This window comes from Carya illinoinensis, chromosome 12 (assembly GCF_018687715.1).
Source record: "Carya illinoinensis cultivar Pawnee chromosome 12, C.illinoinensisPawnee_v1, whole genome shotgun sequence".
Classification (NCBI taxonomy): Eukaryota; Viridiplantae; Streptophyta; class Magnoliopsida; order Fagales; family Juglandaceae; genus Carya; species Carya illinoinensis.
The window spans coordinates 26,181,992-26,207,477 of record NC_056763.1 but is presented as its reverse complement, the minus strand read 5'-3'; the positions used below and the strand labels follow the sequence as shown (position 1 = coordinate 26,207,477).

The 25,486-nt window shown below is 35.6% G+C and overlaps 3 protein-coding genes across 5 annotated transcripts; 2 read left to right on the top strand and 1 right to left on the bottom strand.

Moving 5' to 3' along the window:
• Positions 1–3,276: 3,276 nt before the first annotated feature.
• On the top strand, positions 3,277–4,801 carry LOC122290287 (probable WRKY transcription factor 29). The gene is made up of 2 exons (XM_043097916.1): positions 3,277–3,728; positions 3,848–4,801. The coding sequence occupies exons 1-2, from the start codon at positions 3,403–3,405 to the stop codon at positions 4,461–4,463; spliced, it is 942 nt and encodes a 313-aa protein (XP_042953850.1). The 5' UTR covers positions 3,277–3,402; the 3' UTR covers positions 4,464–4,801.
• An 8,534-nt stretch (positions 4,802–13,335) lies between these two features.
• Positions 13,336–16,241, top strand: LOC122290286 (probable WRKY transcription factor 43). The gene is made up of 2 exons (XM_043097915.1): positions 13,336–13,914; positions 15,848–16,241. Exons 1-2 carry the CDS (start codon positions 13,526–13,528, stop codon positions 16,023–16,025), a joined length of 567 nt encoding a protein of 188 aa, XP_042953849.1. The 5' UTR covers positions 13,336–13,525; the 3' UTR covers positions 16,026–16,241.
• Positions 16,242–16,809: 568 nt separating this feature from the next.
• LOC122290284 lies at positions 16,810–24,323 on the bottom strand. Of its 3 annotated transcripts, XM_043097914.1 has the most exons (9): positions 24,057–24,322; positions 21,251–23,669; positions 20,964–21,067; positions 20,770–20,873; positions 19,692–19,761; positions 18,781–19,590; positions 17,982–18,184; positions 17,523–17,646; positions 16,810–17,444 (listed from the first exon to the last, which is right to left on the bottom strand). In XM_043097914.1, exons 1-9 carry the CDS (start codon positions 24,210–24,212, stop codon positions 17,094–17,096), a joined length of 4,341 nt encoding a protein of 1,446 aa, XP_042953848.1. In that variant the 5' UTR covers positions 24,213–24,322; the 3' UTR covers positions 16,810–17,093. The 3 variants fall into 3 exon arrangements, 2 of the variants coding, with proteins under 2 accessions (XP_042953848.1, XP_042953847.1); XM_043097913.1 differs by having other exon boundaries at positions 20,964–23,669; XR_006236344.1 differs by lacking the exon at positions 16,810–17,444 and having other exon boundaries at positions 17,527–17,646; positions 17,982–18,192; positions 20,964–23,669; positions 24,057–24,323.
• Between the last annotated feature and the right edge of the window lie 1,163 nt (positions 24,324–25,486).

Sequence of the window (25,486 nt, the reverse complement as noted above, 5' to 3'; positions counted from 1 at the left end):
TTTTTCTCTTTGACACTTTCTTTTTCCTTATTTCCTCTTTGTCTCTTCTTTCTCTCTCTTCTTTTATTTTATAGTGAGGGCGCATAGATGGATTGAGCCTGATATATTTTATCCCATTCAGTATCACCTTAACAACTTTTGAAAATTGTTCGAGATTGAGATATAAAAATTAGATCCTGATTAAGTTTTGAATAGTAATGCTACTCTAAATCCTCTCTCTCTCTCTCTCTCTCTCTCTCTCTCTATATATATATATAATCTCAATTATACTAGTTTATATAACATAATTTAAGCAAATTTCTTAGACTCATGATTGTATGGATTGAAACTTGAACTATATATCAAGCTTTCTTGTGGTGTTAGGATCTAGATGTGCCTGTGCTTTATCATAAGGTTTCGTTTGATTATACAAATAAGATAAGATGAAAGTTAAATAAAAGATTATTATAAAATTATTTTTTAATATTATTTTTATTTTAAAATTTGAAAATATTGAATTATTTATTATGTTTTATATAGAAATTTAAAAAAAAATTATAATAATTAGATTAGATAAGATGTTTGTATAATGAAACCAATCTATTCTATGTAATTACAAACACATGATGGACAGAGCTATGCTCTGGCAGTACTCCATCTAATCATAAACAATTTATTCGATCGTCCCCATGCAGTAATTCCTTGGAACAATCTAGTACTACTTGTACCCGTCGGAACTATTATTTGCAGGTCCTGCTGCTTAATTCAATGGAACGATAGCTGGTTCAGATGACAGATTTAGATAATCTATCTCCTCGAACCCGAACCATTTCATATAGCAAGCTGAAACACGCAAAAAATTATGAAAAGTGGAGTACTAGGCATATATGGAAAACGTTAAAATATTCAAAAGAATGAGAGAGAGAGAGCAGGTGCATATTTTAGGCTGCCCAATATCAGTTCACGTAGCTATGGGTGTAACCAGTCTGGATTTAGATAAAATTTGGGACCGAAACGATCATCTGGATTCCATGAAAGTTGAGTACTACATGTTTAATATATACCTTTTGTAGTGGCAAAGGGAAAAGAGAAAAGGGTATTAATTAAATAGCAGTATTGGTTCCAAGATACATACACGTTCAAAATCATTAGTACTGATTGTCTAATGTTTAAGCCAATAGAAAATCAGTGAATCCAATGGTTTTAATAAAATCCACGACATGATCATGTAGATTAACACCCCTTCACGTGCATGATCATCATCCCGTCATGAGTTGTAAACTAGATATTTTTAGATAGATTTATCATTCATTAACAAGTTTCTTTTTTCATGTAATTTCAGCAGCTAAATAAGTAGAAATCATGATAGGAATATCATGATATCATCGATATAGTACCATTCATTAATTACATCGAATTAAGGTGGTTTTTCAGCGTCAAAGTTTTGAATGATCAATACGTACAACAATGTACGGCAACTTATAATGCACGATTTGACTCAGATTCAGTCCTAGCCTCTAGGACAGTCCTGATTATCAGCGTGGTATGCACGTAGATGCAGTCCCCTTCATCCGAAGCCAAGACCTTAATTCCAAATTTCCAGTCTTTGCAAACCTCCCCCAAATGGCCCTCTACTCTATTCTCAATAGATTCTCTACGTAAAGCCAAGCTAAGCCTAAAAGTTGTCAAATCTTCGGTGGTCACCAAAAGTCCATTTTCGAGCGAGCTTCCCTGCATCTCACGGAATATAATTAAAAATCATACTTAATTTCTCAATTTGAATCGTTATAATATTTTTTCTACATATTTGATCTCTGGACTTCTATTCCTACTTCAAAACTTTGAGACTTTGACATCATGAATTTAGACTTTCGGAAACCAGGATTTCTATAATATTGTATGCATTAGAGTTCATGTTATATATAAAAAAATAATGATAATTCAGGAGGTACGTACGTACTTAAACAATAAATCATCTTTCCATTTTCCTTTTTTTTTTTTTTTTTTTTTTTTTTAAATAAAGATCAGTCCCAAGGTCCCGGCCATTGAGCTCGTGGCCAGAACTGCGTCGGCAGGCCGGGGTTTATACGTATCACTCGGGCAAGTTGCAAGCAGTAACTTGATATAATTATGATTCTTTGACTGGGATGTTTCTTGTCTTTGAACGGCGGTCCATGATTTTGTGAACAAAATAATTATGCCCTTATGGGCATGCGCTAGCTGTGTGTTAGTGTGTGTTTGTTTCTCACGAAAGCAAATTTGACTCTAAGCATATCATGATATCAAAAGTGGGGGTGACAAAACTGATCGATGGAGTCGATTAGACAAAGACTGTCTTTTAGAGCTTTAAGGCAACCTTTTTTCATGCAAAGTGCAGAAGGGATGGAGATCGATCGATCAGGGACCAACCAAGATATAATATATTCTAGGCCTTCTACATATATTCGAATCAAGGGTGTGTAAGATACCGCGTGACGGCCTGCAGGACACTAGCATAAAGCCCCATAACGGCTGAATGTGACACTGATTAAGCTGTTTTGTAACTATCTATCACTTTAAAAGTTCACGGACTTTAATTATACTGAAAGGAGAATTTTAATAATGCGCATAGATCATCCCTTTCTGTGTATTTTTCTTCCTGGGGTTATGATCATGAATAGTCATTAAAAGTTCACATCTTTGGAGATTTGATCACTTTATTTCCATCCAGACAATTTAATTTATAATAATAAATATAAAAAAATATTTTGACTATGAAGGAATTACACAAAATTAATTAATCCCACCAACTCATGAAGTGCGAAATTAGCTAAATTGTAAAGTTATTTTTTATAAAATAGATTTAATAAATTATATGAAATTACGTGGATTCATAGAATTATTTTTATAAAACCTTTTGAAACTGTACTGTAATTTCACATAAATATATTTCAATTCAAATGGTTTGCGAGTGAAAGTCTTATGAGCTGGATCATGTGGTCAACATAGCGTATCCAGAAATTCCAAATTATATACTGGTCCCGATCTGTTATTGCGCACATGATTTTCGTACAGAAGTAACCGCGAGAGTTCCTAAAAGAGTACTGCATACGCTCAATTTTCTTCGGTACAAGTTAGAGAAACAAGAAGGGAATGCTATCATTGTTGCGATTATTGTTTTTTGTTTATGATCGTAACCTTTGACTTTACAAGTAGTCAAACGACTAGAAATTCACAACAAATTAAGGAAGTCATCTTCAAAATGACGGTCTTAACATGTATACCTCTCTCTCCCCAATTATATATAATCAAACCCTGACTTCAATATTTTCCTCACAAAGCTCTCTGCAGTTCTCTGACAGTCTATAGAGTCACCTCCTCCTCCACCGGAGTCCGCTGCTCTCTCTCTCTCTCTCTCTCTCTCCAAATATTATAAGGTCTTTGATGAGTGAATTTGCATGCATGGAGGACTGGGATTTGCAAGCTGTTGTAAGAGGGTGCATAAATATTGAAGCCCCTACTGCTATCCTTCGGGATCCAAAATCTTGTTTTCCACCTATGAATGCTGTAGAAGATGGTGCTTTAAGCTTTCCTGAAAACAGTGAAACTACAACAGTTTTAGATAAACTGGAAATGCTTAACAAGCCCTTCTATCCTGTCTTGAACCCTGTTTCATCACAAACCATCCGGCCAAGCTCCATATCTGCTCCTAAAGAACTCAAAGAACCAGACCAGAAGCGAAGTATAATAAAATCACCAAGATCAAGAAGGTCGGTTATTCGCCCGGGGGGGGGGGGGGGGTTAAAAAGTTTGCTGTAGTCTATAGATTTGAAAGTCCATTGATCTCCCATAAATTTTTTATACAATTATTTTCCATATATTGCTGCAGGAAGAATCAGCACGAAAGGGTGGTGCAACATGTGACAGCGGCCGAGGGATTTTGCTCAGATATGTGGGCTTGGCGTAAATACGGTCAGAAACCCATCAAGGGATCGCTATATCCGAGGAGCTACTACAGGTGCAGCAGTTCAAAAGGGTGTTCAGCAAGAAAGCAGGTGGAACGTAGTCCTTTGGACCCGGGAGTTTTCATTGTAACGTACACTTCAGAACACAATCACAGCCGCCCAACTCGTCGAAACTCCCTTGCTGGAAGCACCCGGAGCCACTTAACAACACCCGGAAAGAAAAACAAATCTTCTCCATATTCTTCCAAAATCCTTTCTCCAACAACCCCTTTGATGGCATCCACAGAGTACGAGTTTGTGCAAAATGCGAGCTTGAAGAAAGAGGAACCGCAAATATTGGTGCAAGACACTGATCAAGGTAATGGAATTTTCAATATAGACGATATAGTATGGGAAAACGAACTATTTCCAAGCCTAGAGGATTTTGAGGAACTGGCCTCACAACCGCCCTTGAGTGGATGCTTTTTGGATTCATCAACGGAAAACATTCCTGTACCTTGGTTCGTTGATCGATCGACAGCCACAAATGATGGTCACTGACGCGGAGCATGTACTTACATATATGGGATACTAAAGCTAGCATAAAAGTTCCAAACGCAGATCAGGCACACTGTAATTTCATTTTCCCCTCATTAATGATTCTTCATGTTCTGTATTAATCTAGAGCCTAAAATATTAACCGAATTAATTAAATATCCTTTCAGGCATTGAAAAAATAAACGATCCAACCTATTCAAACGCTACTCATGTAGATCTATTAATTTTCCACAATCGTTTAATAAGGATTTGTGATTAAATATCTTCTTTAATTAACCATTTTAATTCTAATTGACATTAATCTGTCCACGTACAGATCATCGACCGGCGAGCACCTCCCAAACTTTAACCAGGGAAAGTGACATACGTGACTAAATTGTATTAATTTTGAATTATTCTATTATCAAGCCAATGTGTAAAGCATATATATATACCAATTACATCACTTAAATTATAAGATTTGATTTGTAAAATTTAAATTTTAAAATTTATCTTTCAAATCAAATTATATCATATAAGTCATTAAGACTGCCGATCTAATTAATTATCTATTATTTGGAACAGAAACATGCAGTTCTATTTTGATCGCGTTCGACTATTTATACATGGAAAAGAAAATCTCAGGGGATTGTAGTTTTAAAGTTTGGAAGCATTTCCCCCATCATGACATATATATAGTTCGTGACTCAAGATTGAAAATATAGATAGCTTATTAGCTGCAAGTAATTTCTTATAAAAATAACTATTTTATATCAAAATCATGAATTAATTCTAATCACAAATAATTATTTTTATTTCAAATAATTTATTATAAATATTCATTTTTCTTGTATTGGAACCTGCGTGGAGGGTCCAACCAGCTTGATATTTATAAAGCCAGTATGATATGATGTACTTCTTATACATACTAGAAACTAGGACGTTAGAACCGCGGCGTAGGGATGTGTGGTATAATTTATAGGTCTACGTACGTAGAAAAGTCAAAACAAGTTGTCACATAGATTACATACATAATCATCACAATAAGATATTAATTCCCAATGCCATTCGTAGCGCTCATCATCATTCTCATTTTCAAGGCCGTCCTTTTATATCTATAGAGCTAGGGCTGAGCACCGATTGAACCGGAGTCGGATTTGGCATCCTCCGACTCCGACTCCGACTCCGACTTTGTCGGAGGCCGAATCCGACCTCCAACTCCGACTCCACTTACACCCTACTCCGCTCCGACTCCGACTCCGACTTGTCGGAGCGGAGTCGGAGTTGGGCTTTTTGTTGGGCTTTTTTATTGGGCCTTTTTTTAGACTTTTTTCTTTAACCCAATTAACATTTCAATTTTACAATTTCCAACTCTAATCGGATTTGGACTTCTATATCAATTTTTTTTTAAAATATAATTTGAGATTTCTAATTTATCTAACCAAAATCATCACATTAGAAAATAAAACTAAATTCAAAATCTATCACTATAAAAAATAAAACTAAATTCAAATGTGCAACTAAAATTAAAAACTAAATTAAAACTAAATACACACATTAAAATTACATAACCAAAATTACAAAATGTTAATTAAAAAATACATAACCAAAATTAAAACTTAAAATTAAAAATACATAACCAAAAGTCCAAAATTACAACCTAAAATTAAAAATACATAACCAAAGGTCCAAAAAATGTAATTTTTCAACTTGTGCCTGAAAAAAAAAAAAAATTAGTAAAGAAATAAGATATCATATAAATTTATAAAAATGAAGAAAGCAAAATTGAAATAAGATACCAGAAACAAGATTGTCAATCCTCTTCACGGAGTATGTTGGCCATAGAATTGGCTAATTCTGCATTAAGATGTTAAAGTATAGGAAATTAGTATTACAAAATGTTAAAATCAACTCATATAACAACTTAAAAAAAATCTCTAAATACATTACCTGAGTCTAGCTTATAACTCTCTGCATCATCAATGGCTTCAGAATAATTTTGACTCAAGCATATGGGAGTAGACTTCAACCAATTTTGCGAGCACACGAGAGCTTCTACAGTTCTAGGAGCCAAAGAGCTCCTAAACGGATCCAGGACACGGCCTCCTGTGCTAAATGCTGACTCAGATGCAACGGTGGTGATAGGAATGGCCAAGATATCTCTTGCCATTAGAGCAAGAACTGGATACTTGGTAGAGTTGACTTTCCACCAAATTAAAATATCGAAACTCCCCGTAGGAATCTCAATATTCTCCAACAAATACCGCTTTAACTCTGACTTACAATCCATCAAAGATGCTGTATGCTCTTTATGGAACTCCCTCAAAAAATCCAATGGATCATAGTCTGTAACTGTACTACTACTCCCCATTGATGCACTAGCTTCACTGCTTTGAGTTTTGTTAGCACCAGTTACGCACCCACCACCAAACTCTACATATGCCTCATACAAATATTCCATATCCCTCTTGAGGAGTGCAACAAATTCCTCACCCTTCGCCTCACCCAATGTTTTCTTGAACCAATATGCTTGAGTAACCAATTTAAACCGCGGATCAAGAATAGCAGCAATAAACAACAACCGATTTATTTTTTCAAGATCACCCCAATATTTATTATACTTTGTCTTCATTCTGAAAGCCATTGAACTCAAACGTCGATTACTATTGTCACAAAAATTATTCAAGTGTTTATGAATGACAATAAGCTCCTGGACATAATTATTTGATGTGACATATAGTGTACCAGAAATGCGCAATGTAATACCATAAAATATTTGAAGAAACTTCAAAAAGTTTCTTATGGTCTCCCAATCATCCGGCCCAGGAGCTCCTAGACCCTTTCTCCCATGTCCATCCTCAGACAAATAAACTCGTGAGTAGGGATCTTCATCAAGCAAAAGTTGGAAGGCTTTTTGATACTTCTCAGCCACGTCCAACATAAGAAAAGTCGAATTCCATCTAGTAGGCACGTCAAGAGTCAAAAAACTAGAGCATTGAACTTTTGATCTATCAACACAAGACTTGAAAGTGGCAAGTCTTTGGGGAGAAGACTTCACATACTTAATCAGATTTCGGACCCTTACAATTGAGTCATCAACATCTTTCAAACCTTCACTCATAATAAGGTTTAAGATGTGTGCCGTACACCTCATGTGAATAAACTCGTGATTTGCTATACAATCCGCACTTCCTATTTCCCTTGTTCTCAACCAATCAATAGCAGAGTCGTTAGAGGTAGCATTATCCACTGTAATTGTGAGGATTTTGTCAATGCCCCAATCAAGCATACACTCCTCCAACTCCCTCCCAATCGTTGCCCCCTTATGGTCGCTAATCCGAACAAATGAAATGATCTGCTTATGCAACTTCTAATTATTATCAATGAAGTGAGCGGTCACACACATGTAATTAATATTTTGGATAGAAGTCCAAGTGTCGGTGGTTAGGCATACTCTTTGTTTGGTGGTCAAAAACATTTTCTTCAAGCTATCCTTCTCTCTCAAGAATACCCTCATACAGTCACGCATTACGGTAAATCGAGAAGGAATAGGAAACCTTGGATCAAGGGATTTAACAAATTCCCGAAACCCTTCTCCCTCAACACATCTAAATGGTAGCTCATCCACTATCACCATCCTAGCAAGGGCAGCTCGTATTTTTTTCTCATTATATTTGGCCATCCCTAAGGTCTTCTCCCCTTCCCCTCCTTCACTTCTTGCTTCCGGGACCAAGAATGTTTGACTCTTATCCAATTTACTCTTACGGTTTTTGGGGCAAAGTTGGATGTGTGTTTTCATGGCCGAAGTACCTTGCCTTTTGGGATGGCATTTCCATTGCCTATGACAATGATTACAAGTAGCTATAGGCTCTTCGGGATCACAGTCGGGCACTCTTGTGAAGTGGGACCATACCTCAGACCTATTCTTAATATTTCTACTACCAGGTGGAGGGCGAGGGGTAGAATGAAAGGCACTAGGAGTACCTACTGAAGAGCCTATTGGTCCGCTAGACTCATCAACTATTGGAATGGGAATATCAATCGGTTGTTCTGGGGCTGGAATGCCAGGACAAGATGCACCTGTGGATGTAGGAGTGTTTGTGCCTTCCATATCCATTATTTAATAACTAGAACTGTAGAGCACAACAAATAAGATAAACATAAAGAAAATAAATTCATGAACTAATGTAAAGATTACTCAAGTAACTTATATGATATACATATATACTTATATAGTAGTAATGAGAAAAAATGTCCTAGGAATCTATAAATGTGGTTGCATCGCTCGACCCTCGCTCGACACTTCGCTCGAGCGAATTCAGGCAGAGTGTGCCGCTCGACCCTCGCTCGACACTTCGCTCGAGCGAACTCAGTGCTTACTGGGTTAAAAGCTTCTGCGAATCTGCTTAAACCCATGACCCCCATCCATCTCTCATGAAGAAAACCCATGGCCTTTCATAAATAGCACACAACAATCCTAAAATCCACAACTATCCAACGATTCCAGCACACAAACAAACCTAATATCCACAACTATCAAGAAAATGAACAAAAATAATGCAAAAATAGTTAAGATATACAAATTATAGAGAGAGAAAGAGAGAGAGAGGCACCTCGGTTTTGCAAAGAATGGGCTTTCAGAGGAGTGACGGAGGTCGGAGGGGCGACGGCACGGCACCGGTTCAGATGAGAGGTGAGGCACTGAGGAGTGAGGAAGAAAATGAGTTGTGAAGGCAGTGGGCACTAAACTGTCTAAACACTGAAAGTCTGAAGGGGGAGGGGAGGGAATCGGGGGGGGGGGGAAAGGGGAGGGAATCGGGGGGGGGGGGGAAATGAAAAGTGAAAACCCTAATGGGTTAGGCTGAAACGGCGCCGTTTCAGCCTAACCCATTAGGGTTTTCCACTTTTCACTTTTAAAAAATTGGAAAAAAAAAAGTTAAAATACAAATTATTAATTTAGTAAAAATAAATTAATAAGTTAGTAAAAATATATTTAAGTTAGTAAAAATGTATACTAATAAATATATTATATATTAGTAATATACTAATACTAATACTATTAGTCTATTAATATATAGTAAATTAGTAATATTTATTAACTTATTTACTATAGTCTAATAACTAGATAGTCTAGATGTAATAACTACTAACTAGTAACTAATAATATGTCCATAACACTAGTTACACTAGTACTAATAGATAATAACTTAAAGATATATATTTAATATATATAATAACTTAAAGTTATAACTAATAACTAGTATATTACTAATTTACTATAAGTATATAAGTATAACTATATATATATATTATATAAGTATAGTTAATTAGTAAGTTAATATATAACTATATATATTATAGTATATAAGTATAACTATATATATATATATATATATACTATAAGTATAGTTAATTAGTAAGTTAATATATAACTATATATATTATAGTATATAAGTATAACTATATATATATATATTATATAAGTATAGTTAATTAGTAAGTTAATATATAACTATATATATTATAGTATATAAGTATAACTATATATATATATATATACTATAAGTATAGTTAATTAGTAAGTTAATATATAACTATATATATTATAGTATATAAGTATAACTATATATATATATTATATAAGTATAGTTAATTAGTAAGTTAATATATAACTATATATATTATAGTATATAAGTATAACTATATATATATATATTATATAAGTATAGTTAATTAGTAAGTTAATATATAACTATATATATTATATTATATAAGTACTCCTCCAATATATTATATAAATATAGTTAATTAGTAAGTTAATATATAACTATATATATTCTAGTATATAAGTACTCCTCCAATATATTATATAAGTATAGTTAATTACTAAGTTAATATATAACTATATATATTATATTATATAAGTATAACTATATATATTATATAAATATAGTTAATTAGTAAGTTAATATATAACTATATATATTATATTATATAAGTATAACTATATATATTATATAAGTATAGTTAGTTAATTACTATACATAGTATAGTAACTATATACTATACAAGCCCTTAATATATATAGTATATATATAACTATATATTATATATTGACTTATAGTAAACTAGTAATGTAAAATATAAAATAAGCTATAGTAACTTATATAGTAACTTATAGTAAATTAGTAATGTAAATTAACTATATAAGGTATAGTAACTTATATAGTAACTTATAGTAAATTAGTAATGTAAATTAACTATATAAGGTATGGTAACTTATATAGTAACTATATTAACTTATAGTAACTTATAGTAACTTATAGTAAATTAGTAATGTAAATTAACTATATAAGGTATAGTAATTAGTAACTTATAGTGTAACTAATAACTATATTAACTTATAGTATCTTACTAACTTATAGTAAATTAGTAATGTAAATTAACTTATAGTAACTATATTAACTTATATTATTCATTATAATGTTTATAGATTATTATTTATTAGATGTTAATATATTATTGATAACAAATATTTTTATAAAATATGCACAATATCGGAGTCGGAGTCGGAGTAGAAGTCGGAGTCGGAGTCGGATTGGAAGTCGGATTGGAAGTCGGAGTCGGAGTCGGAGTCGGAGTCGGAGTCGGTGTGTCGGAGTCGGATCGGAGTCGGGACACCTCTGCCTCCGACTCCGACTCCGACTCCGACTTCCAGGGGGAAAAAAACTCCGACTCCGACTTCGACTTGTCGGAGTCGGAGCGGAGTCGGAGCGGAGCCGGATCGGAGTCGGAGTCGAAGTCGGATTTTCGGATTTCTGCTCAGCCCTATACAGAGCTTACTACTTCAAAGTATACGTAAATGTTATATATGGAAGAAATGATATTTGCAGTCAATGAATATTATGCAGCACCGTATAGTTTTTTTATAAAAAATAAATAAATATGAGTCACATAAAAATATATAAATTTTTTAATAATGAACTCAACTCTTCTTCAAAATGATTGTACGACACTTGCACACTCTATAACGGTATGCAACATTATTCATTTATTATTACATTTTTAAATATTTTGGGTAATATTAAATAAATAATAAATATTGTAAGTTCTAATCCATGTGTCTATTTTTCTCTTATTTGAGGCACTTAAGCTCGAACAATGATTTGAGAGGATTTTTCTCACAAAGTTTAATATTAAAACTTAAGTTGATCATGGGACAGAGTAATTAATAATTAATTATATTTCATAATTCTTCTATATATATGACAGTATGTGTGAATTGATCTATTAAGATTTTGATACCGATCTAATCAGCTTATTTTTATAAGAGTTCTGCTACATGTAATCATTTTTACGTATTGTTTATTCATTCAATTGATGCGATTGACTAAATTAATTATTTTATATTAAAAAAATGATACAACTAATTATATTAATAGAATATATTAAAAAAATGTGAAAAAAACTACGCATAGAGTTTTTGTACGGACAAAAACATTAGTTGGAGCATATATAAGGGCCAGGAGATCGATCATGATCAATGGCTATTCAAAAGTCAGCTTGCGTGCACGATCGATCGCTTTACGTACCTACATGCATGAGTACGGCTATATATCGATCTATTAAGAATTCTTAATAATATTTTCTTTACGTAATTGACCGTTGATAAAATATTCAACCGCTAAGATAATGTACGTACGTAGGTTGTAGTTGAACTGCTTCACGGCTAAATTAGCAGAAATCAAACGAATATATAAAAGATAACAACGAGGCCTTATAATTTATAGTTATTTTTATATACACGATGATCATATGCATGCATGCATGAAATATTACTATGTTCAATCAATGAACTGTGTAACGAAACGATTGCATAGCCTAATTAATTAGCCATTATTAGTAAATATATAGTACTACTTGTTGCAGACGACTATATATATTTAATTTTATCTGGCGATCGATAAACTGCATGCATGATAATTAAGATTGTAATTTAGTCGCTTGCCAATGGGATATTATATAAATGAAGAAGAATAACTGATGTCTTTAATTGCATCGAGAGTAGTATACGTACTTGCCTTTAATTTCATACTTCTTTATTCATTTTGTTTACAGTACTACTGAATTAGTTTCTTAAGTTTTCATTATCTTAGACGTGCGTTCCTTAATTTATTATATATGATTTTAAGCACATACGTACGTACATGAGTAGTGTACTGGCGGCATTGCTAATGCTGGGTGTAGATAAATTCTTATACAAGCAATCTTATCAAAAATTTTATGTTCAATCACTTTTACGTACTTTTTCCGCATTCTAGCTACTAATGTGATTGACTGTGTTATTTTTTTTAATATAAAATAATTATTTTGGCCAATCACATTAGTGAGTGCATGTAGCAAAACTCTTTATCTAATTAAAAACCATGAACTAAAAATGTGGCATTAGAATAATATATATAGATATATATGTAGTAGTAGTAGTAGTAGTACATGTATTTAATTATGATCTATATGTATTAATTGAAGTGGTCATGAGTTGATTATTTTGCGGCCGGGAGCTTATAATGACCATGCCCGCTGAGAGGGTTAATCGGAGTGGCTGGTCAGCCAATTGATGAAGAAATTCTAAACTACCACACCAACATTTGTTCTTAACCCAAGACGCTGGTCGATCTGATTAGCCGCTTTGATCAATACCTAAATCCTGTACTTTAAACCATTTAGAAGCCAATTGTCTTGCACGCATGTGCATGTGTAGGTGACAACAGACCGGACGGTGGAGAGAGAGATAGAGAAAGAGAGAACTTCTTGAGGAAACCCCAGCTAGCTTATGCGCATGATAAAGCCAACTATACTTCACCTACTTCTGTTCAACTGTCCTATTGCATAAAGACATGTCCAAAGGACCAAATGGATGGAACTCTCTCTCTCTCTCTCTCTCTCTGCGTGTGAGCATGGAACTCTCCAAACATAAGCAAGTCTATCCTTCCATTACATTCAAGGTCCAAACATAACCCATAGCTAGCCTAGCTCTAGGTACTTAATTCCTTAGAAACTTATTCCTTGGGGAACCGTTGTCATGCATGGACGAACTCCCCCCTCCACTCATGACTCAAAACATTAACATTCCGATCTCCTACTCACTTCCATCGCCTCCACATCTAATGCAAGAACCCAGACTAATGCAAACTGAAACAGCCTCAGACATCGACTGGGTTAGCCTTCTCTCAGCTAGTCCCAACTTCAAGTTTGACAACCAAAATCCCTCATCAACAAGCAAGCCCCTAACGGCTGAGAATGGAGTAGGCCGTGAAAATGGCAGTACTAGACATAAAGGAAGGGTAAGCAGGACAAAGAAAACCATTCCACAGAGGATTGCCTTCCACACGAAAAGCCCAGATGATATTCTAGACGATGGATTCAAGTGGCGGAAGTACGGGCAGAAAGCTGTGAAGAATAGTATCCACCCCAGGTGCTATAATTTCCTGCCTCAGTGCTCACTTTGCTAGATCTTTTATCCCTTAATTTCATTCAGTAATTTCTCTCGTATGCCATTTTCTAATATATTTGCTTCGGGATATTCTACAAATTAAATTAATCATGCAGTCCTTAACTACTTATTATATGGTTACTAGCAGAAATTTTTTGGTTGTGCGGTTTTTGGAAAATTTGTTACCTTTGTGTGACTGATAAAAATAATTACGCTCTACTTGGTTCAAACTATCCCTCAATTATTCAAACTATCACTCCATTTATACATAAGCAGGATCGATAGGCTACTAAAATTGCCACCACTTTATTCCTTCACGTACAGTACTATTCTTTTTGCCAGTTGGCTCCTTTATAGGCCTGGTCGGGGTAACCGTACATGGCCCTCACCTAGGGCAGACGGGCAGGCGCCCGCCCCTGCACAAAGGCGGGAGCAGGTGTTAGTCTGGGCCTTGCCCACCTTTTAGTTTCACCCATCTGCCCAGCCCAAATATATATACATATGTATATCATATATATTAAAAAAAAAACCTCTCTCAAGTATAAATACATAATTTCTCTCACTCTCTCCTCTCATTTCTCGCCTTCCACATCCTTATCCCTTCCTCTCCTCTCTATTAGATCCTTTCCTTTTCCTTCTCCCATATTCTCTTTTTGTTTTTCTCTCTTCTCCCCCTTTCTTTCATGTCTCAATAGCAGTTCATCATCCACTCTTCTCTTTACTTTCTCTTCTCCTCCCTCTTACCTTCTCCTCCTCCTCCTCTTCTAAGATGGTTTCTCTCTCCATTGTCACGGGTCACAACTCATGACCAATGACCAAGTTGCAATCTTATTGTCAAGCCATAGTCTACGACGATAAAACCATAGCTTGGCCGTGGGTCTATATGACTCAAAACTATGATCGCCGTGGATTTATAAGTTAAAGAATCACAATTACGATCGTGGATTTGCAAGTTTTATGACCTATGGCCATGTCGGCCTTGAGCCATCCCACAGATCTTTAGATTTGTGCACATATCTTTATGACCCATGGCCGTAGCCCATGGTCATGGCCCATTCTATCGGTCTGCGCATAAATATGAACATATGTGCAATTTGTCACTTTGTTGAGACTTTTTATTGGATTTATACTATTTTTCTTATGTACAAGCAATGTTATTGGATCTTCTGTAAAAAAATATGTTGTGAGACGGGATGACCAAACGGTGGTGGTGTCAATTTGCCCACCCGATAGGCCAATGCAAACGATCATCCTGTCCAGATCGAGACAGGATGCAGGGATAGATTTAGTCACCCTACCCAAATAGGGACAAGGTGCAAGATGGGTGGCTAGTTGCTCGTGAGGGTGTAGCACTCTTGCTCCTTTAAATTCATTCGATGAGACTTATCACATCACGTGTTTTTTCTTTAATGATCAAAACTTGTAAAAAATGTTGATTACATGTTGATCAAGGCTACTCACTCTGATACTTTGCTAGTCAAAAATTTTCACAAACAAATTTGCGATAATTTTCACAAAAACATTACTTAGTTTTTTTAAGTATTGATATGCATATGCAATAGGGTTTTTTTGCATGAGTGGTACTACAGATAAAGATATTTTACAAAAGTAAACTCGCAAAATAGTATAATTTCATAAGATATATGTTGGATCTACTTTACAATAAAAGTGACTTTACAATCTAACATACTAAATCTAAGCACATCAATTTGTAAGTTTACTTTTCTAAAATCATTGTGGCTAAAATATTTCTCAGAAAAAAAAAAAAAAACCAAAAAAATAAATATCCAGTTATAGTTTTATATATGTTTGAGCACCTTCTATTTTACTGAATTTCCATACTTCTTTCATGATTGATCTCTTCTTAATGTATTTAAAGATTTATATATGATAAACATATATATCATGTGTATAGGAGCTACTATCGCTGCACCCATCATACATGCAACGTGAAGAAACAAATCCAGCGACATTCAAAAGATGCAAGCATCGTCGTGACAACATATGAGGGCATTCACAACCATCCTTGTGAACAATTGATGGAGAGCCTAAGCCCGCTACTGAGGCAATTGCAATTCCTCTCAAACTTCTAGACCCAATCTATCGTATTATGTTTTGAGCCTAAACGCAAGTGTACAGAGCACCTCATGAATAACTGCTTTATGGCAATATTAATGTTTGACAATCAAGAAGACAAAGGAGAAAAAAAAGCAAATGATGACGATTTATGTAAACTAAAAACACAACTTTATATGATCTTTTCGAACTGCATGCCTTCTATTTATCACCACAAAATCAGCAAATTAAAAAAGGATTCCAAAATTTCCGATCCCAAATTGACTAAAATTCATAACCTAAAGTTTCAGATTACTTGTTACTGCCATTGCAACCTTCTGAATAGCCTTTAAAATCGTTAGAAAGGAATTGCTTTATACAGAACAGAACCGGAAAAAGGTTACAACCAGAAAAAGACCCAGTGTAGTTCTACATCCTAATAGGTTCGGCAATCTACTGACTACTGTTAAGAATTACATGGAAATCACTCTTCCCTCATCTTCCCGCATAGAAATATTCTTTTTGCTCATTCACCGCCATAACCAAGATATGAATGCATATATCAAGACCTATAGTTATCTGCTTTGAGCAAAAAGTTCGGGTTGCATATCCTTGGACACTTCTCTTAGACACCGAAATAGAATTGCACCCCCGGAAACTTGATGATGATGATGATGTGATGATGATCAGAAATTAACTAAGAGCACCATATCCTATGCTAAACCCTAGGGGTTGGATCAAAGGCCTTGGGCTTGGGGAATGCTCCCCTAGGTCTAAAATTCAAATCTCTTTAAGTGCAAATAATCTCTAGTGGCCATCATATGTGAAATTTTTTTCTTGAATTACCTGAGGTGCAATTGTAGAAAACTCTCTGCCGAGGGCCTATGCACCCTCAGGATTAGTCGAGATGTTGTTCCTAGACATCCAGTGCCAATAGAAAAAAGAAGCACCATATCCTATTTTTATCAAATGAAAAAGACGTCCTATTTTTATTGGTAACAAAATTGCAACTGAAAATGCAAACTGGTTGTGATTCCCTACTTCAATATAAGACGAAAAACTTCCAAGGGCTTGCCCTTGACAATCTGCATGCGAGGTGAGGATGCTTATAACAGGAAAGTGCCCAACTCATGGCCATGCCTCGAAAGAAGTAGTTTCCGTTCACCCCCCCAATCTAGCCGATAAGACAGGTCAAGATTATGAATCAATAGTTTCAGACTTTCCGCGTGACTTGAAATGCTGTTATTCTCCTGTGAATTGACCTGTCTACCATTTCCCATTATGCATGCCATTATGCTTGACCTAGAAGAGTTCGGTGAGAATCCCTCCCATGGAGGAACAAAGATAAGTTTAGTGCATTGCACGGGAACAAAGTTTCTGCTCAATTTTTCCCACCACACGGATCCCAATGACCACCATCTTATCATCAAACCATGCTCAGAAAAAGCAACCAACCCCTGCAATTAACAGGAATATATTTAGACATTTGTTAAAACGCATATTTTCTGTTTACAGGGTATATCAATGACAAGTACCTCCCCATCTGGCGAAAAGCTCAATGCAGAAATTGCAGTAGTTACCACCGTTTCTGATGCCGTTGCAAGCATGGTTGGAAGTCCAGGAGGTCCACTTGCATCTAAAACCTTGATCTTTATCATACTGCAGTGAAAAACAAAGACACGAAGCTAATTAAGATGTAACCATAAGAAGAATTTCAACAAAAACATTTGTATATCAAGATATGCAGAAGCTCACGTTTTCTTTAATCAACTGAGACCCCAAGTGACAATTTATGATATCAAATTATTTGATATCATACGCACCAGTTTAGAATCTAATTGATAATTGACTACCTAGCAGTATTTGCTAGGGTTTTTGCTATAGAGAGTAATCACGATACTCTCTTTCGGTGTGTGTGTGTGCGTGCACGCACATTTCTGGTGCATCTGTACATAATCATTTAAATTCTTAAGCAATACTTTGTCTACTAGTACCTTTGCATGTCATACACCCGAATGTTAGCACTGTTCATCTCTCCAATCACGTCCCCAACAGCCAATCTGGTCCATGTGTCATTCAAGGCGACCATAGGGAATGCACGTACAACTTCCTTCAAGGCTGTCATTGAACTTTGAAAGCACATTTTGCGCATGACAGAATTGCTAGGGTCCATAGTTTGCAAAATGAAGTTAACCACCTGTAAATCTGCCCAAATGTCAAATATAAATTTAAACAGAGACGTGACAAAAAAAAAAAAAAAAAATGGAGGACAAAATTTATTTAAATTTAATTAAATATAAAAGATTATTAGCAATATGATTAACTGTTATTTACTGTTAAACAAAGAGGGACAAGCAAGATTGTTACTTTTTGGTGGGGTAGAGAAAAATCTTATAGCTTGAGGTGAAGTCACATCAAACAATAAAAATAATAAAGATAATGTTAGGTGATGTGTGGGATCCTATATTGCTTGGAAATGAGAAGTTCTTGCTTTTTTAAGGTTCCAATAGGGCTCCAATTATATCATTGACTAGTCCTTTTGGAGTATAGGTCATGTGGTTTGAATCTTCCATTGAGGCGTTACACATATAGAGGCTTATCCTGCCATTAGTAGGTATAACTTACACATCTCAAAACCCTATATAAAGTAAATCAATGTTGGACGGAATGGTGATTCTTCTAAAATTTCTCATAATTTCATGCATTTAAGATTTCAATTTTTTATTTTTTTTTTATAGGTAAGATTTCAATTTTTTATTTTTACCTTCCACATTGAACATGGACCATACGTACCTTATCAAGGTACTGAGCCAAGTTTCTTGGAGAACCACGCACAACCCTGATGAGAGTCGTAAGAGATACAAGATGAACAGGTGAATCGGATGCAGTAGACCAGATTTGGCTTTCTATAACAGTTAAAAACCCTGGTATATCAGCCATTGCTAAGCTTGGAAGAAGAACACCGACCAAAGTCTCCTGGATGGCAATTGGTACAACTGGATTTTGTGCAGCTAAGTTGGCTGATGGACCACTTACACATTCTATTTGAAAGAATATGTCTCCAACCAAACGAGGTATTTCAGAACCAAGGCATGCTTTCCATGCACTGTCCATACCTTCTGCAAGGAGTTCTGCTGCAGTGGAACTGTATTTCTCATTCACCGCCATAACCAATTTTACTAGGGGATGAACAACCAGCATGGCAAGACCTGGCTTCACAAGGCTGGGATACCAAATAGCCAGTGCTGCTGCAACAATAATATGAGACGTCATGGCATCTTGGCTTGCTCCTCCCACGCAAGAAATCCAGTCTTGCATTTCAAAATATTCTAGCCAATCATGTATCTTAGATTCCTCCACCCGGGAGATCCCTTGTGTTTCTAGGAGCTGATCAGAATGCAATCCTTTAGCAGATGTTTCTTCTATATTTACATTTTCATGTTCATTTTCTCTGGTGCCAATTAGAGAGCTCATATCTGCTTGGTCAGTTGCTTTTTGACTACGCAGAGGAAGTGGAATTGCCCGTGAAGCAGTGCAGTGGAATAAAGAGCGAGCAGCCATACGTACATGTTCACTTTCATCTTGCCAGAAACTCACCAAAAGCTGTAAAACAGAGAAGCAGAAATAAAAACATAAATTTAATGAAAATTTGACTAATTGGTAAATTCAGCCATGCTGGTATGGCTTCCAACACAAGATGCAACCTGGAGTAGAGGTGGCTTTACATCTGGATATTTTTCAGCAAAATTCCTAGTATAAAATGCTGCTAAAGCACTGCAAACAATGCCATCAGGTTAAAAGATCAGCAAAAATAATATAAATGATCTACATGACTTTTTTCTATAAGTAATGCAAATTTTATTATTGATAAAAAAAACGTGTGTGACCTCAGTAAACAGAGAGTATACCAAAAAACACCTAAGCAATGAAGAAATAAGATCTAGAAAATCCTGAAAACTAGTGATAGAAAAATAATTCAATACAAACATTCAGTATGAAAGATTATTACGAAAGAAAGCCTTGAAAGCCTCCACCTTCTTCTCACAATTTTCAAAACCAGTCTACATTACTGGAAAAGGGATTATACAGTTTATGTTCATTTGTCATGCATGAATAACCTTTAGGAGACAATCTTGGCACGGTAATTACCTAGTAGAGGAAATAAAATCATACATAGAGAGCAGCAACATTACATTTGAGCTAGTGCAAGAGGAAACCACATATGCAGGAGATTGAAAAGCAACCTTACTATCAGACTAATTTTGTAGTAAAAATTTATCTAGGCTTAAGGCAAATTGATTGAGATATCCCTAATCCTTAATTTGAAGTTTTCTTTAAGGAATAAAAATAACATAAAAAATGGAAACCCTTGTTTTAAGCATGTGGAAACAATGTCAGCCTCAATAGAAGATATTAAATTAATATAAAGACAATAATATCCAGATGACTACCACAGCAGCAACCATACAGTTCTTAAATCACAAAAAAAGTTAATAAATAATATTCTCCACACATCTATTACATTATCACCCAAGACTTAAACAAGTTACTTTTTTTCTCTTCATTATTTCCAGCTCTTGCAAGATTTCAATAATCTTACTTTTCCTACAAATTTTCAAAAGAATTTTCATATTTTAGTTCTCTGCTGAACACATACTAGATTGATGCCAATATAAAATTGATAACATGATGTAGAATTTGAAGAATATTAAATCTGTTAGAGATGAGACAAGTTGGACTCTGTGAAGTAATTTTTTTTTCCCTTTGGAACCTTTGCAATACCTGCTGGCAGCCGAACTGGAGTGAGAGAAGCTAATCATTCGTTGGGCAAGGGACACCATTGTCAGTGACCTCATTGCACAAAATTCTGATGAGGATTTCCAGAACTGAAACATTATAACAATGCCTCAGGAAAAAGTGCAAGGAGCCAAACAAGAAAACATGGGCCAACATTTAAAAAAAGTTCATCCAATTACCTCAAGAATAGTACTCAAACCAGGAAATGTCAATGTCAAAGACCCTTTGTCCCCTAGCAATCCAGAAGCTACAACAAGATTCTCTGGCCTCTTTAGCTTCATGTCTGCTATAAGCAAATTATCAAGCTCACAATCTACATTCCACAGGTGTAAATATGACAAGCTAAATCGAAGTAAACATTCTTCAAGTGATCTAATCCATTCAAGCTCTTCTATAGAAGTATTCATGCTCTCATTAACATCACCATCTTCTATATTAATGTGGTGGGGACTTAGTCTGTCATTACCCTGTTCCTTCACATTGGTATTGTCTAACTTATTACTGTCATTGGCAGTGCGTCCGTGCTTCTGATGAGGAAACATCAATGATCCAAGGTCAAAATTCAGAGCAGCGATTCCAGGGAATGGGCAATAGCATTTGATGGAGGACTTGCTGCTTTGAAGTATAGATAGAGTGGTTGGAAGTGATTTTGCCGAAATTCCTTTACTAATATGTGCTTGGGAAGTATTGGGCTCAACTATATTTGCAATACTTGGCACCACATTTGACGAAGTGACCAACTTATCTGTACTATTTAAGTTAGAATGAGAAAAGCTTCGATCCTCAATTATTGGAAGACTTAGTAATGAAACTGAGGTATTTCCATTCAGTATGGTGCCCGATAGGGAATTCATACTGACACCTTTACAAAACTGATCAAACATTGAATGAGAAGCAGTCCCACGAAGAAACCGCTCCCGAGCACCTGTCTTTACATCCCAAATGTATAAGACATCACTCGCATCACATGTCCTCAAATGGTTTCGGCAAAGGCATGCAATATAACCTCTTACTCCATCCCACACAACTTTAGCAGGATAGCTGGGGTGTCCAGGAAACATTCTCTCAACTCGCAAAGTCTCCAGAGAAGCAAGAGCAACACACGAGTCCTTGCCAACAGAGAGGAAGCAGTCATTCCAAGGACGGTCAGTCCGGGACGGGGGAAGAATTATTTGGTGCACAGGAGCCACATGTTGGTGCATTACGGTAATGAGATTGCTCGTTTCAAGGTCCCATATGCGAACCGTGCAGTCCATGCTTCCAGAAATTAAAACCTGATTGAAACTCCATCCTTTGGCAGTTCCCACCATCCGATGTGCAGCCAAACATAGTACAGCACCCGTGTGCCCTAGAAAATATCGTCTGGATGCATGTGAACCCAGTTCATTGTGTGAATTATTACCATGAGAAGTTATTCCATGAAACATATCAAATCTCACAACCTCGATTTCTCCATTAAAGAAACCATACACAATAGCATAAGGGGCAAGGAGATTTTCTGAAATAACCATGGAAGAAGATACAATCCGTGCCTTGTTGGACTGATAACATGCATGAATATTATTACCACTTATTGGACTTGGAACAGATGATTCCAAAGAACTTAACTCACTCTTCCCATCACTGGGACCCTCAATTTTATGATGTGAAGTAGGTTTTTCGATCCAGTCAACAGAAAAACTGCCTTCTCCAAGTATTCTGAACTTACAGCACAACTTTCCATGGTCATCATCTTCTGTATGTGGTGAATAGATGGTTATGTGGGGTTTCCACAGCAAAGGTTCTTCAGCATAAATACAATGTGAACAAATGCGAAGAAGATAGCGGTTCAATTGAATGAAACAAACGGATAATCTCGCATCATCATGATGAGAAGTGGTAGGGATCTCACAAAGAGCCTCACACTTGAATATGTTATTTAAAAATGATACACAATACACAATAGCATAACCATCATTATTCCATACAATAAAACTGGTTGTAGATAATTCATCGAATCCATCAGTATTCAGCTTTCTCCCAGATTCTTCACTTTCAAGAAACGTCCCCCCTATAACATGTGAGTGAGTAGACCTGCCATTTAGATAGACGATCTTGTCTGCGAAAGAAATCTCTCCAATAGTGGTACCAGTTGCCAATAGCCTAAATATGCAGTGCTTTTTAAAAACAAAAGTAATAACATTCTCACAGATTGCGATTGACACAACCTGTCCACCTTCACTCAACCCATCTGCCCAAACAGTCATCTCTGACTGAGAACTTTTATGCAAACCAGTTGCATCATCCCCATGCTGGTGGGGATCCTTTAATATCGGAATCAATTGCAGCCTACCAAAAGAATCAGCCATGACTACTGAATGTTTCTCTTTGTGCTCAATGGACGAAACTACAGCCATAAACTTCAATGAACCGATAGATAAATTCCCATGAAAAACAGTTTGGACAATCATAAGTGTATATGAATCAACAACTACTACAGCACATTTTGGTGGTTTTCTGTGCTGAGATTCTCCATACACTGATCCCTCAGCTCCTTCTGAGGAATCAACGGAACCGCATTCAGACAATTGCACATTATCTACGAAAGAACAGCCAATGCACACATATCTTGCGTTTGAAGGCAATGTTCGAACCATGGATGGACTGCCTACCCAAGGTGGCAATTTCCTCCTCCGTCTGCAATGCCCACTGCTTCTGCTCCACACACACAATACGCCATCAGTGCACGCACTGATTAACGCACCATAATAATCAGGAGTAGATCCTGCCAGAACATTACTTGAAGCGTCTAGCTTTTCATTTCTTGACAAAACTACAGGATAACAAATTCCGAGATCGGCTATGGGTGCGGCGTGGCCACATAACATAGCAATTGGTTTAATTTCCTGTCCAGATGAAACCTCATTAGATTGGTGCATGATCAATTTATCGTGGGAGGAAAATATATTTGTTTTTTCTATTGATAATTAAAGACGAAAATAACTCGCCCGTCCACTGAGAGCCTGATCGAACCAGAATTGCATCGTAGGAGCAACTATTTAGTAAGTAAGAAGAAAAGTACATGACACCCAAACCATTTAATTTCATTTCTAAATTTTCTCAGTAAGCAAACAGAGCCGCATGTCAAAGCAAAGCGAATCCATTTTTAGAGCCTAATTCTTGTATTCAGAGGACAGTTTTCGGTTCAGTGGCTCTTTGAAAAATAGATGGTAGAGTGAGAACAATGAGTCGTCTAAAGAAGGAAGAAGCGCAGAGGAGCGAGTTGAAGTTACCGGATTGGAACCGGTGGAGGAAAGATTCCACCAGATGATGGAGCCATCTGATCCGCCTGTATAGAGAGTTGGAGGTTGTTTCAGCACGGCGGTGGCGGTTACTCTGTGAGACGGATGCGCGCCCGACCATATGCATGCTACGGATCGGCACTTCATTCACTCAGTGAGTCGACGCGATCCAGCTAGCGTTCGTATCGTAGCTGCGTAAGACCGAGAAACTGTACGAACGTAATGAAGTTTAACCGGAGAGAGGTGGGTGCTGATTGATGGACCGAGGGTTTATTTGGATCGAAAGAATTCGTCATCATATTTAATTTTTTAAAATTGTTTACAAAATATAATAAATTTTTAAAATTTTTTAAATTTTATAATAAAAATAATATGAATAAACAATATTATGTTAATATTTTATTTAATTTTTATGTTATCTTGCCTCAACTTACCATCCGAATTCTGTGCAAAGTTGACAGAATTGAAAAGAAAGTGATATATAAGAAAGATTTAAAACTAAACTTTTTTATAAATTAAATTATCACATATCAACACTGTTGAGTGTGCGCGCTTATATCTAGTCGTACTTAATTTTTAATTATTTATTTGTAAATTCTAAAGTAAAGGGACCTCAGTTTTGCATTGAAAAATGTTACTATTTAAGATGAATTTATCTTTCAAAACATTTGATGTGCTACACTTTGCTTTCTTATAATATAAGTTTAAATGAAATCTAACTTAACTGTAATTGAGTAGGCCTATGTATTCGGGCTGATTCTTTTTTCGGTCTGGTCTGTAATTTGAAAAATCGGACTCATTCGGGCGGGCATATACCCAAATTTTATCTTGGCTTATATTCAAAAATCTTATACCCACCCTATTCGAATATGAGTACAATTATATAATATTGATTACAAATTAATATTTGGTATCCATAACCGAATTTATATTTTAAAAAATTACCTTATATATACAATAACGTTGATTTGTGTTTCTAACACTCTTATTTAAAATTATTTTTTGACAAATTTAAATATTCAATTACAATCCGAGTAATTGGGTATCCAGATTTTTATAATCAAATACCTATTCGGATTAACTCAAGCGAACATCGAGACTGTATTATAGACTCAATGTGGATTCAAATATAGCTGGATACTCAGATTTGCATCCTATTGAGGAAGAAAATTTTCAATATAAAAATAATAATATTTCGACATCACAATATCTCATTTAATATAGAATAATTTTAATTAAATGATATTCTATAATAAAGTAAAAATATCACGTGGACCACCATTGTCCATGACTCCATACCAGATAACATTTGATGTGGGTTTTTGAATCAATAAAGACGACACGTCGTATCCATGAAACCTGCAAATCGTGAATTTTCCAAATTTGACTACATGTCGTAATATGATTCTTCCTCCTTGCGT